General features: G+C 37.0%; 1 protein-coding gene across 9 annotated transcripts in view; it reads left to right on the top strand.

Annotated features, from left to right (window-relative positions):
* Window positions 1–19,405, top strand: part of PKP4 (plakophilin 4) — a 91,031-nt gene that overhangs the window by 70,353 nt on the left and 1,273 nt on the right. For 8 of the 9 annotated variants that reach the window (XM_068686874.1, XM_068686876.1, XM_068686877.1 and 5 more), the window contains 10 exons: window positions 6,793–6,976; window positions 8,436–8,553; window positions 9,036–9,227; window positions 9,370–9,543; window positions 10,438–10,588; window positions 12,732–12,927; window positions 15,110–15,194; window positions 15,296–15,413; window positions 18,081–18,212; window positions 19,039–19,112. In XM_068686874.1, the coding sequence (XP_068542975.1) occupies window positions 6,793–6,976; window positions 8,436–8,553; window positions 9,036–9,227; window positions 9,370–9,543; window positions 10,438–10,588; window positions 12,732–12,927; window positions 15,110–15,194; window positions 15,296–15,413; window positions 18,081–18,212; window positions 19,039–19,112 (1,424 nt within the window). Of the gene's footprint in view, window positions 1–6,792; window positions 6,977–8,435; window positions 8,554–9,035; window positions 9,228–9,369; window positions 9,544–10,437; window positions 10,589–12,731; window positions 12,928–15,109; window positions 15,195–15,295; window positions 15,414–17,032; window positions 17,350–18,080; window positions 18,213–19,038; window positions 19,113–19,405 lie in introns of those variants that run through there. The other variant, XM_068686875.1, reaches the window with a different exon arrangement.

The raw sequence follows: 19,405 nt of genomic DNA, 5'->3' as shown, positions 1-19,405 counted from the left end.
ATTTCCAATGTATAGAGTTCTCTTAGCTAAGAAGCATTGCTACCATGTCATCCAAGGGAATGCTTTCAGCTAATGAGCATTTGTAGAGAAAGTAAATGAAAAAGCCCTGCACTTGTGCTGTTGCAATGCCAGTCTTTTTCCATACCGTAGTGCAGGAGATAGATTAATGCATGTATTAATCTGAGAGTGGAGTTTCAAATATGATTAATTTTAATTATATGGATGACCATCAGTTTGAATGCTGGAATGTGTTGCTCCAGAATGATCCAATATGTACACTACTTCTAGTGTTTTCATTGTTGTAATTGTAAAGTTCAGATAGAAAAATGTTTCTTTTTTCATATCAGGATATTTTGAGTCTCAATTTCAGTCTTACTTGATGTGTGATGTAACTGTAGCATTATTAATTTCACATCTGAGATGGCTTAGATTCATTACTGATAAGCATATATTGAATCTCTGGGAGCTTCCATCAATTTGTACTGGGTAGTCACGTAACCTCTCGTGCCAGGATTCATAATTGCAATCGAGAACATCAGATTGACTAAAGTAATGATTCTTTTTATTATTTTTTTTCTGAAGGAATACTCAAGGTATCAGAAATAATTGTCCATATAATTTTCTTGAAAGGTGTGTGACATAGAGGCATATCTTTTAACAGTAACGTAAGATATACTTCTTTTATGTCAGCGTAGTGGAAAAGTGAATGTTAGTGTTGATTTAATTTGCACTGAAATAGAAATTAATAGCTAATATTTGCAAAGAACAATAGCTTTAGGCATGCAACCTTTCCAAACTCAGATTACAGAAGGTACGTGCTATAATAACACAGATCATAGAATCATAGAATCATAGAATATCCTGAGTTGGAAGGGACCCTTAAGGATCATCAAGTCCAACTCTTGACACCGCACAGGTCTACCCAAAAGTTCAGACCATGTGACTAAGTGCACAGTCCAATCTCTTCTTAAATTCAGTCAGGCTCGGTGCAGTGACCACTTCCCTGGGGAGCCCGTTCCAGTGTGCAACCACTCTCTCTGTGAAGAACCCCCTCCTGATGTCAAGCCTAAACTTCCCCTGCCTCAGCTTAACCCCGTTCCCGCGGGTCCTGTCGCTGGTGTTAATGGAGAAAAGGTCTCCTGCCTCTCGACACCCCCTTACGAGGAAGTTGTAGACTGCGATGAGGTCTCCCCTCAGCCTCCTCTTCTCCAGGCTGAACAGGCCCAGTGCCCTCAGCCGTTCCTCATACGTCTTCCCCTCCAGGCCTTTCACCATCTTCGTAGCCCTCCTCTGGACACTCTTCAACAGTTTCATGTCCTTTTTATACTGTGGTGCCCAGAACTGCACACAGTACTCGAGGTGAGGCCGCACCAGCGCAGAGTAGAGCGGGACAATCACCTCCCTTGACCTACTAGCGATGCCGTGCTTGATGCACCCCAGGACACGGTCGATCTGTTCTTTTTCCTTCTTTTACTACAACTGATTATAGGCCACATCTTGACCCTTGAAGGTCTAAATTAGTATGCTCTCTCCCATACATTACAGCACCAAGTGAGCTATTTCACAGCTGTTGCTAGGTCATGAGTTTCAGTAATACTCTCTTGAGCCCAGTTTAGATTCTGCTAATCACAGGTCCATCTTCCTACACATACTTTGCTTTCATGCATTCCACCCAAGAGCATTATGTGCAGCAAGCAGCATATAGAGAAACACTGTTAATATTTGGTGTATTGAAAGAACAGTTCTTCAAAAATAACTTCCCCCCAGTTGAAAGTATCTTGTGGAAATTCATGAAAATTTGGGATTTTTTCGGTATTTCTGTGATCTGTCTACATGCAACAGGATTTGATTTTCATGTAGATGAGGTTCTCAACTTTATCAGACTACATATTTTCATTTCCTGAGTAGGATTATTTTGGATGATGTTCAAGAAATGTAAATTTAGCACAGTTCTCACTGAGAGCTGCAAGGATCAGAATTACAGGCTGCAAAAATAGAGCAGACAATCCCTTTTCAAAAAGGGAAGACAAAAAGCCCCACATTTCATTAGAACTACAGAAGCTTTTTCATTTGGTATTCTAAACTCTCCTGCAAAGCTTTCTGATATTTTTTTTCCTGGTACTGTTACTGCTGATTTCCTTCCTCCGTTAAGAATTACCCAATGCTGATCTCTTGATCAGCCCAGTTTTCTCAGGTTTTCCTCACATCAAGAGAATGTCAAGCACAAATAGTGGCTTGTGATTTTTCTTCTGTGTTTTGTAGTATGTTCACAGACTAAGCAAGAAACACGAGGCCTGCTGAAGCAATCAGTTGAATTACAAACCAAAGTGTAACATGAGTAGCGGCAAAAGTCCCTCTCCTTCCAACCCCAGAGATGCTAGGGACAGTAGAGATCCGTTTAGGTAGGTAAGTAGACTTAGCACTCCTTTTGCTACACAGGATCATTTGTGAATGGGATGTTCACCAGTGTCCCAGAATAATGAAACTGGCAGCTAATAGCTGTTGAAAAATCAATCAAAACAGTTAAATATTTTTCCATGTACCTTCACAACAATGACAAATAAAAAGGCACTTTATTTAAATGACATACAGAATTTTACTGTAACGCTAGAAGTATCTTATACCTTTCCTGAATACAACATTGTACCAGCTCCCACCACCATCTCTCTTGTGTTTGAATGGAAACTTCCCAAATTATAACTGCCTTTCCCTTCAGGGTTTGTTTCTGATAAGACCTAAATTTGGTCCAAAATCTCTTAAAAACAAACATCCTATAATAAGACTGTTCTCGTTATTAAAATGAAGATTAAAAGGCTATGTAAGACACATTTTTGGTTTGTAAAATAAATAGCTGAAAACTGCTCCCAAATTATCAAATGGAATGTCCTGATGAGAGCTCTTCCCTGCAGATAATGAACATAGGGATAATAAATTATTAATGATCTGATCAATCTACCTCCTTAAGAGTTAGCTTCTGGGCAAGTTTTAACTTAGTTACTCAGTGGTGCTCTAGTGATTTGCTCTTTGATCAATCCCAGGATAATTCTCATGGAAAAGTTACTATTTGCAAGTCTAACAGTCTTCTGGATGGATGGAGTTTAGGAAGGTCCTTTACTTAGTCTTTTCCGCCTGTGCCAGTGCATACACATGAAGAAAAGATGATGTTGGCAGTTCCCTTCCAATTTCTTAGCAAGCATCTGAGTTGTACTGTTCCTCCGAAGGCAAAGCAGGGTGGATATGCCGTGTCCCTTATGAGTCTGCTGCAGCTGACTGCACTGGGCCCATGATCCCTGGATACGTAGCATATCATCTTCTGTTGCCTTGGTGTTTCAAACAGTTCTCAGCTGTTCAGCATTTTCACTATCTGTGTGTTAGCCAGTAAGTAAGGCAAGTGCCTTATACTTGGCAAGGCTGAGAGATTTACATCGTATTTGAATAACCATACATTAAGGATGACTTGTAATCCTTGTGACTTGTACGTAATAGTAATAATTACTTAAGTAATAATTTTTAGAAAGTACTTACTTGTAAGTAAGTAATGACTTGTAAGTAAGGACACCTAGTGGGCCACTAAGATGGTTAGAGGGCTAGAGCACCTCTCCTGTGCAGAAAGGTTGAGGGAACTGGGCTTGTTCAGCTTGGAGAAGAGAAGGCTCTGGGGAGACCTCATTGCAGCCTTCCAGTACTTGAAGGGAGCATACAAACAGGAGCGGGAATGCCTATTTACATGTGTTGGTAGTGATAAGACAAGGGGGAATGGTTTTAAACTAAGACAGGAGATTCAGGTTGGAAATTAGGAGGAAATTTTTCACTCAGAGGGTGGAGAGGCACTGGAATGGCTTGGACAGGGAGGTTGCAGATGCCCCATCCCTGGAGGCATTCAAGACCAGGCTTGATGCGGCTCTGGGCAGCCTGCTCTAGTGGTTGGCAACCCTGCCCAGAGCAGGGGGATTGAAACTAGATAATCTTTAAGGTCCTTTTCAACCCAGGCCATTCTATGATTAATATTTTCAAAGCTTAGACACATAAAATCAAGTATGATGTTTTCCCATATGCGTTAGGTAACTAACAGTAGTCTGAGACTTAAAATAAACTTTCTATCTTACATAACTTTCTTTAAGAGCAAATATTTGGGGGAAACCAAAACTGGGGCTAGTGAAGGGTTTATCTGAGATTTATTTTCTAGTTTGAATCAAGAACTGCATGAAGTATGGCCTCAAAAACTTAAAACTACAAGCCAGTGAAGCATTTAGGTTGTTCACTGTTAGTTATCAATTAAGTTCTTTAGTGAGGATATACAGTCACAGCTTTATGAAATGAAATTTGGTGTGTATAGAAATAGCTTGCTTTATGTAAAGTTGAAACTGAAGGATAAGTAATAACTGAAGTAAACTTAAATAACCTAAGCCTATTTTGAGTGTGCAAATGTGATGCAGCACAAATGTTGATGAGGCTCACTCAAGAGACACAACAAAATTACTACAAAAAAAGAATCTTTCATAAAATACCACACAACAAATTCCAGCTCCTGGGGGAGCTGATCACAACAGATCCATTTCAAAGGCACATTCTGCTTTCCATTGAAGCAACAGCAGTCAAATAAATATGTTTTGGTTTTAGAAAAGGCAGCTGGGAGGTTATTGAAGATGCTTTGTATGATAAATGCTCACAAGAACCAATCTTAGCCTAACTGCCAAAAAGTCCGGTCTAGGTAGGTTGAGTTGTTGAAGAAAGTTACGTTATGCAGGAACAGCGAAGTTAGCTTCCACATTCTTCAGACGTTCAAGTTATCTTTGTATGTTGGCTAAACCACAAAGAGAGGAATCTCTGGGAATTACATATTTTGACTGCCTATGTCACAACTAGATACTGAAAGACAGTCATAAATCTCCTCTGGAATATATCCACCCCCCCCCACGTGTTTTTCTGAAGAGAAAAAGGCAGGCTGTTTTACAGAAATACTTTTCCTTCTTTTGTGTGGCTGTATGAAAATCTTTTGCTGTTTTGCAGACTTTTGTTTTTATAAACTTTTATAATTTTTACCTTTTTGTCCCCCCATAATTTGTTTCAGAGGAAACTAAATGTTTGAGATCTAGTCAAACTGAAAATTAACCATATGGTTTATAGTAGCAATTGTAGTGGGGTATTGAGAAAATGCTATTTAATGTCTCTGCTGAGTGTACACAGCTATGCAACTTTACAATTAGAAAAATATTGCATGTGAGGAAAATACTGAGAGTTTTTCATGAAAGATATCACCTGTGCCTGGTGAGAATTTAGATGAATTTCAAGTTGTGTTTCATGATGACAATGAAGATTAGATTATTGGAAATGTGTATGCATGTCAGATCTAATAATTTGTATCTGAATGTCTTACAGGAAGACTGTGTAAAAAGGTAGGAAACTGTAGAATTCTGCCTGAGGATAAAAGATTGATAGTATTCAATTCATTTGGTTAGTTGAATGTGTAACACTTGAGACCTCTTGCTATGGTTTTCAAGAAGAAACTTTCTGTAGGATTTTTATATTAGGCTTTGGAAGTTCAGTTCCACATTAAGTATCTAATAGCCCAGACGTACAATGCGAGAGCGCAGTAATTCATTGCAGGTCAGCAAAACCATTTTCCCCCTTCCACTGTTCATTTTGCAATTCTTTCTGGATACTATCTTTCCAGGTTCCTCCTAATATAGAATAATGTCATGTCACACACTTGGGACCTTGTCTTGAAACTTTACTGGCAATCACCCATCTGCCAGTATCTTCTCTATCATTTTCTGAGATTTTTTTCCACAAGATCTTATGTTTGCAAGACAGTAATGAGCTTTCAGCCATGATGTCCATAGACTTGGTTTCTTCTCACTTCATTTTTGCTCTTGTATTCCTATGAATACCTTTAAATCGTTATTTCTGCATAGGAATCTGAAGAGATTTCAGTCCTAAACACTGTCTCTTAAGAATATTGCCAAATATTGCTTTTTAACTTCAATTTCCCAGTTTCTTATAAATGAGGATAATAATTTTTCTTCTCCCTCCCAAACCTCATTCTTAAAGGCTTATTGAAGACTCACCCTTTGGAAATCAGTTGTTCACGCCTTTTTTACACAAACTTGTAGTGATTTGGCATTTTGCCTGGCCAACTACAAAAAGACAGATTTCTCTTCCCATTGCAGATAGTCAATATAGGAATCCTCTTTAGATAACTAAGAAAGATACTAGCATTAGAAAGAGAAGCTCGAGGCACATATGTTTCAGGAAAACGGAAAGGTGTTTTGCAAGTGAAATGAGTTTGTATGCTTGTAGGGAATATTCCTCTAGATTTCTGTAGTGCATTGAGGACTTTCTCTGCTCCTGACAGGAGAGGATGAGCTGTACCTAAGGAAAGGAAGGAAGAAGGGAACATCTGTCAATCAGTGTATGTTTCTGTTGAGTGTTTTTCCTTAAGAAAAAGGAGAGTATTTATTCATTAATATGCATGTTTTCCTTCTCAGTATAGTGGGAGACTTGAAGAGTTTACACGCTTGCCAGACAGACAGAGTAAAGGTTACTGAATACGTAATAACCTGCATGTGAGGGCATTTTATTTCAGTCTGTGAAGTGAGTCTTAATGGCAGCTTTGCTGACCACTTACTGACCGTTACTGTTAGAATAACGTTAAAATTGCATTGCAGACTGAATGCATAGGTAAATAATCTTTCTCCTGTTAAAAGCAAAGTCTTTTAAGTTGTTAATGTTGCTTTATATTTGTTTACCAAGTCTTTTCTAACTTGACAACAATGGAAATCTTTTCTTAAGGGGTTCTCTGGAACTTGTCTTCATGTGATGCAGTAAAGATGACAATCATTAGAGATGCTTTGTCAACACTAACAAACACTGTGATAGTGCCACATTCTGGATGGAACAGTTCTTCATTTGATGATGATCATAAAATTAAATTTCAGACTTCCCTAGTTCTACGCAATACTACAGGATGCCTGAGGTAATTTGCTGTTATAGAGGAGTATTGCTCTTTTTATGGAGTAATTGTGTTATCCAACAGGTCATTTTATATTTTAAATTTTAAGACAAACTAGCTGTTGCGTTCTATAAATTCAATTTAGTTCTATCATTCAGGCAACTGTCATATATGTATTTTCTCTGTTAGAATATGAAAAGTACAAAGTTAGTCACTGAAAGATGTTAATTATAATGGCTAGTAGTCAAATTTTTGGCAGTTTTCTATATACATTGCAAACAATCATGACACTTTTCCCCCATTACTGCAATTTTTGCATTATGTGCACACCTCATTAATTTTATTCAGGAAAAACAGTGTGAATTTGGTGATTTTTTTAATACTGTATACATCTAAAAATAGTATATGTATATGTACAAGTAAAGAAATGTTCAACTAATCCCTTTGTGGATTTCTTAAACAGCAATAAGACTAATAAAATATGAAACTAAAACATCTGAAAAGAGAATTGAAAGACCAACAGTAGTATATGAGCTGTTCCTGTTTGTTTGTAGGTTTGCTTATTATTTCAATATATTACATTTCAAACTGTCTTCTATTAAACAGCATATTAAAGCCATTGTGTTTAAGTAGAAGCACAAAAATTGTTTTTATTTGCTGGTAACCATTCTATATTCCTGAATATTTTTATAAGTTACTTTTTTTATTTGTTGGGTTATTTTTCAAGACCACAAGCTTCACACTGCTTTTGAACATACAGGGATAGTATGATGTCTAGAGGATACAATACCAGCACAATGTCTGGAGAATACACACCTCTACAGACAGGCACTGTGACTTCTTTTTTTTTATTAGCAATAGTACTAGTTTCAGCATGCATTTAATCACTACATAAAGTTCAGGTTTTGCAATGTGGTTGCTTTGCAGGCAAATAATTGTCTGCACACACTTTTGTTACTTATTCTAAAGCACACTTTTCCTTCCCCTGTACCTTACTTTATGCTTCTGTGTATCAGTATTACAAATGTTAAATGACACTGCAACCATGGAACAGCAGATCAGTGAATGGATCCAATTTTAAGAAGTAGTAGCAAAGGGTATTTTAAACAAAAACAAGCTCAACCACCTATACCAGAGCATACGAGCCACAAGTTTTTGTTAGTATGACAGAGAGGGCTTGGAATGGAAAAGTCCGTGAGAAAGGGCTTCTACTCGTGGCTTGTTTTGTCAACGAGTCAATTCTGTCTTGAAATTACAGGTTTGAATCATTTTCATTTTTTGTAAACATTCAGGTGGGGTGGGTTGCTGCACCAACTAGAGAAGTTAAAAGCAAGCATATATTTACTATTATTTTATCTTAAACAAACAAACAAAAACAAAAACAAAACACGAAACTCAAGCTTCTGCAAAGTATCTGGTAAAATTATTGCACGTATGTCTATCTGTGAATACGCTGTGTTCATTTGTCATTTCAACCCTTTAGGAATCTAAGTTCTGCAGGTGAAGAAGCCCGGAAACAGATGAGGTCATGCGAAGGGCTGGTTGATTCACTGCTGTATGTGATCCACACATGTGTGAACACATCAGACTATGACAGCAAGGTGTGTGCATGTTTCATCTAAGTGATTTTTTGTGCTGAGCCGTATGTCTGATTTGATCTTTTGAGGTTTTTGTACTATAATTCCTCACTGTGATGTGTTTCAGACAGTCTTCTCTCCCAACCCTAATTTAATGATGCACAATCAAATTTTGTTGCATAATGCAGTTTAATTTGTTCTGTACTTTTCATTTTTGTCAGTGTTGACGTATTCATTCTTTAATAATAAGCTCTTGTGCTTTGTATTTTCAGGATACTTAAAATAAGCCACCAGTGTAGAGATGACTGTTAGAGTTTTCATTTTCGAGAATATCAGGAGGTAGATTGCAGTTTTCCCAAAGAAGCAGATGTAGCAATGCCCAAGGCCCAGAATTAGAATTTGGTGCTTGTGTTTCAAATGCCTTTTCACCTGTACTTAATTTCGTTTGCTTTATCACTATATCAGAAAGCAACAGGTTACTTAATATCTTTATGGTTTGGTTTCAGACAGTGGAAAACTGTGTGTGTACCTTGAGAAACCTTTCTTACCGTTTGGAACTGGAGGTGCCTCAGGCACGTCTGCTAGGTATCAATGAATTGGATGACTTGTTAGGAAAAGAATCACCTAGCAAAGATTCAGAGCCAAGTTGCTGGGGAAAAAAAAAGAAGAAGAAAAAAAAAACTTCACAGGAGGATCAGGTATACCTTTTTCTTTGTATTACAAATATATCACCTACTTAGCTAATGCTGGGGGAAAGTACAGAGTTTGAAGAAAAAATACCATAAGTTGAATGAAAATATAGAGGTTTCTTGTACTTACAAATTTATGTTCACTTCTCAGTGGGATGGAGTTGGCCCTATACCAGGATTTTCCAAGTCTCCTAAAGGGGTAGAAATGCTGTGGCACCCATCTGTGGTAAAACCATACCTAACACTTCTAGCAGAAAGCTCCAATCCAGCTACTCTTGAGGGCTCTGCAGGATCTCTCCAGAATCTTTCTGCAGGCAATTGGAAGGTATCTGAATTCCTACTCTTCCTCCTATAGTTAAACTTTTGCTGTTCTGTTTCAGTAAGGTATTGGAATGGGTTTAGGGAGAACCAGGTAATTTTCTAGTACATGCGTATCAGTGTTTCCGTCTGGTGTCTGTCATTCCTGCTTATGCGCTATGGAAGTATAATTTCCACAGTGAAAAGCAATGCCAAAGATGGTAGGCAGGAAGAGCAATCTGGAAACTGGCCTTGAAATTGGTACCACTTATTTAAAATAAACAGAAGAATCTTTATTCTGGTACATGTTAGAGCCAAAAAAAATCTTAACTGCTGTGAGTTCTGGTGGGAAGGTACTGTCAAAATAAGACCAGTGCCAAATAAATATGTATACTATACAGTAATAACACTTCACAAGATCAGAACTATGGTACTCTATATTAATTGGTTCTGAGAATAAATGAGTTTATCTGTTTTATTTCCATACATTCTTGCTTATGACCTTTGCGTACATAACATTAATAGTGTTCTCATGTAGTGCTATTGTATTTGTCACAGAGATGAAAAAAAATATTAATTGGTTTCTTTGCTGTAGATAAACAGCTGAGACTTTTTCATTTTATGCCTGCTTTAAAGTTGGTCCTAAAAAAAATATACTGTTCCCTCTCTAATAATTTGTCATCTGTTAAGTTATTTTATCTGTTAGGTCCCTTTCTTTAAACATTGCTCCATACCAGGAATGAGTGAAAAAAATAGCAGAGAATCAACACTTTTTACTAATAAAAAGATATGCATTTAACATATCTTTCAATTGTTTTTCATTGGAAGATTTTCCCTAAAATACATAAGAATTACAACCTAATAAGATCATTTTAATTAGAATGTTCTACTAGATATGAGAGTAACTGGAGTTCGATTACAGTTTGCAGCATACATTCGAGCCGCTGTAAGAAAAGAAAAAGGTCTGCCAATCCTTGTGGAACTGCTGAGAATGGATAACGATAGAGTTGTTTCATCTGTGGCAACTGCCTTAAGGAACATGGCATTAGATGTTCGTAATAAGGAACTTATTGGTAAGTACAGAACTGTACTGAATAAAGCACGGTTACCAATACGTCAGACCTTTATTGAAAGAATACCAGGGTGAGGTTCTACCAATAGAAATAGCATACTACGTCGTGTTACTGGTCTCACAGAAATAAATCTTTTTGATAACAGTAGCTTTTCAGAGTAGCATTGTCATTTCAGTTTGTCTTTAGCCATCTTGCATGGCGATCTCTTTACAACAGATTGAAGTCACCTCAGCCAAACTAAACTGGACAGGAAACTGGCAGTACAAAGTCTGACTGGAAACAGAACTGTACTTCCTTGGAGCAAAATAGTAACTTTCTCAGAGGGCTTCAAGGTCCCTTACATATTCTGAGAGAATAGGACAGCCCCGCTGTCGTTACATCAGTAAATACTTCATTTAACAGTATTGGATAGGGGGAGAGGGGGGAAAATTCCTCTCCTAGTGAAGTATTTCTACCAAATCACAGGTATAGAGCAGTATATATGTGCCCATGCTGAATTAAGAAATCAACAAGGGTGCTTCCTAGAAAAACTTAGTTTCCTATTAGTCAGCTTTAATATTTAATATTTTGAGCACTCAGCTATGCCTTTCTCATTTAAAAAAAAAAAAAAAAAGGCAAACATTTTTCGTGCCTTGGTCAGGAACCTGTCTATTGTGGCAACCTCACTCTCAGCTTCAGACTGCTATACCCTATGCTAACCCTACTAACATGTGTCAAGGTATAAAGATGTTTGATATCTGTTACAGAAGAATTTTCTATGTTTTAGGCTACCAGGGTAAGTACATAAGAGCTATTTATACAGATAAGAGCAAGTTTCTCTCAAAAAGATAGTAAAACTTTTTCAGCTGCATTTATACATTTATGGAGCTTCACCATCTAGGATGTTCAGGATATGTTTTCTTGCAGAGTAGGTATTACATCTATTAAAAAATTGGTGAAAAAAAAAATCAGGTCTGTTGTTGCATCAGCCATATAGAGGTAATAATCAGGTGATACACTTTTTTCAGGACTTTCTTCCCCTTCTGGCAGAACTTCTCAGTTCAAGAGCCGCCTGATTTCTCTCCCTGTCAAAGCTTTACCTATCAAAGAATTAATGACTTTCCACATGTAAAATATTTTGAGACATGTATCATAAGTTACCCCATGCTGGTACCCTATTTTTTGCAAATTTATCACCATTGGTAGGTGCAGGACTAATGGGTTTACATGGTCTAAACTCTGGGGGAAAAAAATGTTTTTTAAAAAAGTGGATACTGCAACAAGTAACAATATAAATTAGTATATGCAAATGTGTGTTTGTGAGCCAAAAGATTGGCTGTGACAGAATACTACTGTATACAACGTGAGCCAAATATTGGCTGTGACAGAATACTACTGTATACAACATAGTTGGTGCTAGTATTCCAATGTGTTTGAAATTGAATCGCTTTTGTTTGTGGAATTTGTTAATTTCTTTGCGTTTTTTTTTTACCCAGGCATGTTATGCAAATAGATAGCTAATAGCTTTGTGCAAAGCTTATCCGTTGAGCACTATTATGTACAAATACATGTCTTCAATAAAGTAATTTATTGAATTAATAATCATTTAATTATCAGCATAGCCTAAATAAGAAAAATATTTACCTTAGCTTTAGTTAATTTCCTTTGTTTGCAGTTTGATTATTCCTGTGCATCAGTCAGTAATTGAAATTGAAAGAGTTGAGATCTGATCTCTTGGAAGTAACAAATAAGGTGAACAGAATGTCTGAAAGGAAAGCTTCAAATTGCTGTAAGGATTTCGTTAACCCTCCCACAAATGAAGCTTAGGCATAAACACCACTCCTTGAATCATAAAAATAATGTAATGTTTTCTTTGAATGATTCTGCTTTCTCCAAATAATCACTGTTTGCAAGCGCTCCTGTTTTAATAAAAATGCAGCTTGCTTCTCATGTTTTAAGCCAGAAGGGAGAAAAAAAAAATCAAAAATTGATCTTTAGTCTCACTTGACCATATAACGTGCAGATTCTTGGAACTTTTCTCTGTTTTTGATCCTACGTTCCATTTTATTTCTTTAAGGTGCAATTTATTAATGAGTCCTAGAATTTTAACTCTTAAATACCAAAATGTGTTTTCTTACTTGATTCTGTTGATGTTTTTTTATAGGTAAATATGCTATGCGAGATCTGGTGAATCGGCTTCCAGGAGGCAATGGTCCAAGCATATTGTCTGATGAGACTGTGGCAGCTATCTGCTGTGCTTTGCATGAGGTCACTAGTAAAAACATGGAAAATGCCAAAGCCCTTGCTGATACTGGAGGAATAGAAAAGCTGGTGAACATAACAAAAGGAAGAGGTGACAGGCAAGTAGGCAACAAACTTCATACCTAAATGCTTTCTCTATTCCATTTCAAATGTTTAAGAACACAGGAAATGGTTTGGGTTTATTTGTTTGTTTTGTCTTTTTTAACTCACAAAAAAAAGGGGGAGAGATCTGGTTTTGCAGTCCTAATCTGAGTAGCTATCAGAGTCTGAAGCACACTGGGACAGGAGAGGCAGTTGGTATGGTACCTACCATTCTTTTACAGTCTATTCTTTAAAGCTGTTGGAGGCTTTTATAGTTGCAGACAGTAATCATGTTAATGGGGACTGTTCAGGTAGAATGGTATTAAAAAACTTTTCTTCTTTTACACATCCACATCATTCATGGAATATTTAGAGCTTTTCATAGTCAGAATATTTTGACACCTTTGTCAGGATGCATCACAGTAACTCCTAATTATATGTAGGTTGTGAGGAAAGCTTGCCCTACCAAGCAGTTTCCCTAGCCAGTGGGATTTTCTGGAATAGGATTGCAGGGCAAGTGTTGTTTGGTCAGATCTGGCTCTCTGCAGACTGATTCAGGTATAGCTGTGTCATGGAGCCTGGTGTGCTTGGAGTTTTGTTAGCTGAGCTCAGCACAGGGCATTATCATACATTGTGTTTATGTAATGATACTAAAAACTTTCAGAACTGGATAGCTGAGGATGAAGGAACAGGAGTACAAATGGCTCCTGAGTTGTGCACCATCAGCACAGCACAGTTAGTGCAGCCTCAGGGCACCCCATTTGGCTCTGATCAGCATCTCTGTTTTGAATTCCTTGGCATATCTGGTGGAATTCAGATTAGCAGGACTCTTGTGTAAACCAGAATATCTCAGATCTCCGTTTTATGGATAGAAGAAAAATGATTACGTGTTCAGCCCTGTGTACTATTCCCAGTGTTGCTCAGATGGTAAGGAGGAGGAAAGGATCTCCAGCTATGGAGAAGTTGGTCTGTGTGAATTAAATGTACTGCATTTTTAACAAAATCTGCCTCAAAAAGAGAGTGTGGACTATATTTTCAGTATCCACAATTTATGATGCTTCATGTTTTCAAAGCACAGACTCAACTGCAGCTGTGACTGCAGTGGTCCTTTACATGACTGTTTTGGAGATGACGTGTAAAGTAGCACTTACAACTCTAAGGGAACAGGATACGCTGAACAAATTTAAAACACGGTAGAACAGACTCAGGTTGTACCAGGGGAGGTTTAGATTAGATGTCAGGAAGAATTTCTTCACAGAAGGGACGGTTAGGCATTGGGACAGGCTGCCCAGGGAAGTGGTGGAGTTGCCATTTCCTGGAGGTATTTAAGTGTGGATGTTTAGTGGTGGACTTGGTAATGTTAGGCGACGGTTGGACTTGATCTTATGGGTCTCTTCCAAACTAAACGATTCTATGAAAATTTTTCAAACAGAAGTGTCTACTCATTGACTGACACTATAAACTGCAGTTCTGTCCAGCATTTTTTTTTCAGGCTTTTATTTCAAAAAGTGTATTTGGATGAATCTTCACACTGATGGAAAAAGGCGTATGTTTAATGTAGGTGTCATGCTGTGGCATTTAATTTCAAATCACTTCTTCAGTACTACTACCATTTCTCTTTAAAAAGATGATGTGATTTTATTTTTAATAATAGCTGCAGCAGTTTCCCTAGCCTTGCTCTTGAGAATGGAAAGGTGTTTCATTGACCAATAAATGTTTTCAGTAGTGCAACACAGAACTAGAAAACAAGTCTCAGTATGAGGTTGTCTGGACACTTTCAATACTAGCTCCCTTTACTTCGTTGTTATCCTACAGTTACGAACCTTGTGTAAAGATTTCAAGTATACAGTCTCTGTTTTTATTAAATATACTAAACAATGTTTCTTATCATGATTTTTTATTTTTGTAGAAGATGACAATCCATATTTCTCATGTGGGTGACCCAAAGAAAGAATTTCTAGGCTAGAGCGGGAAATAATTGTCATGCTTTATCTGTCTCTGCACCAGCCTGCTTGTTTAAGACTGCTGACACAGCTGTGCTCACACTGTTGTAATGCAGGCATGCATTACTGAAACCTGAAGAGATGACCTGACTTGCTTCACAGCTGCAGGGTTTAGACTGTTCCCTAGCTCACAAATATTATTTTGTTGAAGTGGAGTCTCTGCTTTCTACTAATGTAATATTCCTTATTTCCTTAGATCCTCACTGAAAGTTGTCAAGGCAGCTGCCCAGGTACTGAATACGTTATGGCAATACCGAGATCTCCGTAGCATTTATAAAAAGGTAGATTACAAAAGGAGCCTCCACTGGAAAACAGTTCTACAAAAACTGTTAATTTAATGCAAAGCAATTTATTTTGTTCTCTTCTTTTTACCACTCCACAGGATGGATGGAATCAGAGTCATTTTATTACACCAGTATCAACACTAGAGCGAGAGAGATTCAAATCGCATCCTTCTTTATCAACAACAAATCAGCAGATGTCACCTGTCATACAGTCAGGTCAGTCAAGACACAAAAAGAGATTTGCCAAAGGGGTACCTTGTGTCTCATTTTCAAACTCAAATAGCCTTTCAGTTTATTTGTCATCCTGTCTAAAACATGGGGGCCATGCTGTGTCTCCTCTGTATTTAAACAAGACTGCACAAGAATTTCATGTTCTCTGAATGTTACCTTAGCTGATATTACTGTCAGGTTCCATATCCCACAGAGTTTGTGAGGTGTCTCTACAACAGCATTTTAGTTTGGATAAGAAGCACTTCGCAGCCAATCTCCCCATTTACTCCTTAATGCCATTCAAAGTGCAAACAGTCTCAGAATGTGTGAATTGTGTTCCTTTTGGAAGAAACTAAATTGGATGGTGTGCTTCCAGAGCAACGATGTACTCTGTCTGATGACAGACATCCAGTCTGTGGGACAAGATTAGATTTAGTCTTAAGTAAAATCCTCAGAGTGTACAGTGTAGACATCTTGATTTTGTCACCTTTGCCCTCTACAAAGCCACTCCTTTTGTGCTGTATAACATGGCAGGGTAGGTGTAGCCTCACAGAACATGCATACTTAAAAGCATGTAAAGAAGATAAATCAGCAAGGAACCTATTTTTGTTCCCTGTAATGTTCCATTAGGATGAGCAAGACAAATAAAAAAATATCTTTTCTGACTGCTTCTCATTTATTGCAGTAATCTCCCCTTTGTTCCTTTAACATTTCCAGGAGTAGGATTTAGATGTTGGACAGGGCTGATGTACAAGGCTTCAAGTAGGTTTTGTATACTCTTCATTTAGCATTTGTTATCCAATTTACCTTTCTATTTTTGTGTGAATAGATCTCTCTTAATACTGAGAAATACATATTTACCATGACTGCTAAAATAACAGATCAGCTCCTATAATACAGTTGTTTAATTACTACTTTTATAAAAAGGAACAGTCCTCACATGCTACTTCATGACATGGGTGAATGAAAAATAGACTCAGACAGGAATTTATTTTGCTATAAGCAGTATACCTACAGTGACTAAGGGAAAGAAAATGTCTTTCATGTGCATAGTTCCCCTCAACCACCAATATGCAGGACTTTCTTTGTCTAATATCATACAACAGCAGACTACTGATAACAGTTCCAGGGGATTTTGTAATCCTGATCTTACCATGTTCCTCATTCAGTTTTCTCCCAGCCCTTTGGGATTCTAATAAATTGTCCCAAACAATTACCCCTTTGTCATTCTTGAACAATGTGATACCAAAGGCAGTTTTCACCTTTACACCTAGTCACCAAGTTGCATGTACTGCCATCAAAATAGCATCTTGAACTGGAGGACTGTTTAAGCTATGTATCTACAGACAGAGCCAAAGTATCTTCTCAAAATAAGCAATGACAATGAAGCAAATATTGCTTCAGTAAAATCTAGACAGTTCCCTCAGCCGAAGTGTAAAAGGGTATTCCAAATCCTCACCTCAGAGTTTTCTCCCCCTAAGATATGCTAACAGAATGACTTTGCTGCTCCAGTTTTGTGAACTACAAGTAGGAAATAAGAGGGGAAGTTCTAACATAATATTCAGAGGCTGTTACATTTCAGAGAGAACTTAGTTTTTTTGTTGTTTTTTTTTAAATCCTAATAGGAAGTGCCTGTTTTTCTGTTCCAGAGTATGAACAAGGTATAATTATTATGGTGGAAGTCTGGTGCACAAAACATAAACACAAAGAGCACTGTGGCAGTAGCCTTGCAGATTACAGTGTACACAGTAGATGCATGGTAGAACAGTTCCACTTGGTCTGTAGCCATTGTTCTTTGTTACAGTGACTTGATTGTACACGTCCTATTATTAATGCACACGCTATATTGAACAGTTTCAGAATTTTAATAACGCCTCAAAAATTAACCTTTAAAGCTATGAATATGCTAGGAAAAATATCAGCAATTAAACTATCCATAATAGCACAAAACTGTGAGATTTGATCTAACGGGCATGGCTAGTGGAAGAAGATAATGTTTTGAAACAAAATTTCTAGAATTTGTTTTTAAGTACGTAAGTCAACAAACCAGTTGTCTGTGAAAGAGAAAAGATTTAGCAGAACAAACTGTTTACAACTGAAGTAGAGATTCAACTGTTCACTGTAATACCACAAAGTAACCTGTTGCTGTCAGCCAACTGGAGCTGACCAAATGGCCAAGATTCACTTCTGCATGCTAATGTAAGAGCAATAACACAAGTCTGCATGTGGATTGCTTCAGCCAGGCAAGTTTTCTGTTCCTGTCTCAGGTGATATGGTGGACTTGGAGATTTTATTTAAGTACAAGATACGTAAGATCATAAACTTTAGCAAACAAATGAACAATTACATTTGTATTTGAGTAGCTGTGCTAAAGAAAATGTCATATGCAAAATGAAATGGGTAAAGTTTCTTATTTTAGTTGTAAGCATTATGGAGTAATGACTCACTGTAATACGAAGTTTAATGATAATTTAATGGTATGTCATTGATTGCTTTCATAATTGGTGTTCTCCATACAGGAAAAGCTATGTAACTAGTTTTGTCCTTTACACACAAGTTTACTCGCTTCATTTGCTAATCCTTGGGAAAGGAAAGGATGAGGAGAGAAGAGAGAAGGTTAGGTCTGAGAAAGGCTTTTATTGCACATAATGGTAATCTTTATTTTTTCATCAGTTGGCAGCACATCTTCATCACCGGCTTTATTAGGAATTAGAGAACCCCGCTCTGAATATGATAGAACACAACCTTCTATGCAGTATTATAATAACCAAGGCGACGTCATTGCACATAAAGACATATATACTGGTAAGATACTTGTTAGGTGAACTCTTACCTCAGGGTGTTCAAGGAAAGGTTGGATGTGGTGATTAGGGACATGGTTTAGTGGGTGACATTGGTAGTAGTGTGATAGTTGGACCAGATGATCTTGAAGGGCTTTTCCAACCTTAATGATTCCATGATTCTCTTCCTTATATAAGGAGTTTATACAGCCATAATATGGACAGTTGCATTAGCAGGCCTGTTACTACTAAATATTGTTTTCTATTTTTATTCATTTATATTCACTGCAGGAAGAACAGAAGAGGTTTTTCATCTCTCTGCTATTTTCTTTAAAATTGTACACATTACCAGAATAAGAGGAGATCCAGTTTATACACTGGGAGATGAGGTGTTTGGAAATCTCATTTTAGTTTAAAAATCTATTACAGAAAATTGTTTTATTATGCACATTATATTATTATAACCATACATTATATATGTGTGTGTGTGTAATGTTATTGTATTATAAAACTATACCAAGAGTTCATATTTTCCCTGATTTTACTTTTCTCTTCTTACTATTTGATACAAGTCACAAAATAAGAGATGACAGTAAATAGGGAGAAAGAAATTTTTTGTATTAAAATTAGTCTGGTAAATAAAAACAGCAGCACAAAAAATTCCTCAGTTTTAATTTAGCTACTGCTGAGAAATAAAATTCATTTGTATTTTATTGTTATTTTATTAGTAGACTCTAAAATCTGAAGACTTGATTGTTTGGGTGCTATATATTTTTTTTCTAGGTAATATAAGAGTAAATAGACAAAAGAATAAAGGTTGAAGTCGATGCCATTAAACTATTTTCTCACAGGTTCCAGCAAACCTTCACCAATTTACATCAGTTCCTACTCCTCACCAGCAAGAGAACAAAATAGACGGCTACAGGTAACTGAAATTTTATTTTGAAATGATACTGATAAAAAGACTCAGACTATGGTGTTTTAATGGAACTTAGAAGAGTTTATTTCGTATTACCAGAGTGTATCTACACCATTTTAAATTTGTTATTTGGCATTACCATACTTAAAAGTACATAAGTTATTGCCAGTTTATTATTTTGTTTTCTTTTTATAGTCACGTATTTTAGTGACTAACCATATTTTGTTATGGTTGGATCTGAGACCAGTTTTCTGACAGGTGTTTTTGGTAGCTATGGTCAGGTTCTGTATTTTTTATGG

Source organism: Anas acuta, chromosome 6 (genome assembly GCF_963932015.1).
Source record: "Anas acuta chromosome 6, bAnaAcu1.1, whole genome shotgun sequence".
NCBI lineage: Eukaryota > Metazoa > Chordata > Aves > Anseriformes > Anatidae > Anas > Anas acuta.
Note: the sequence above shows the minus strand (reverse complement) of the source record. Positions and strands in the feature narration are given on the sequence as shown.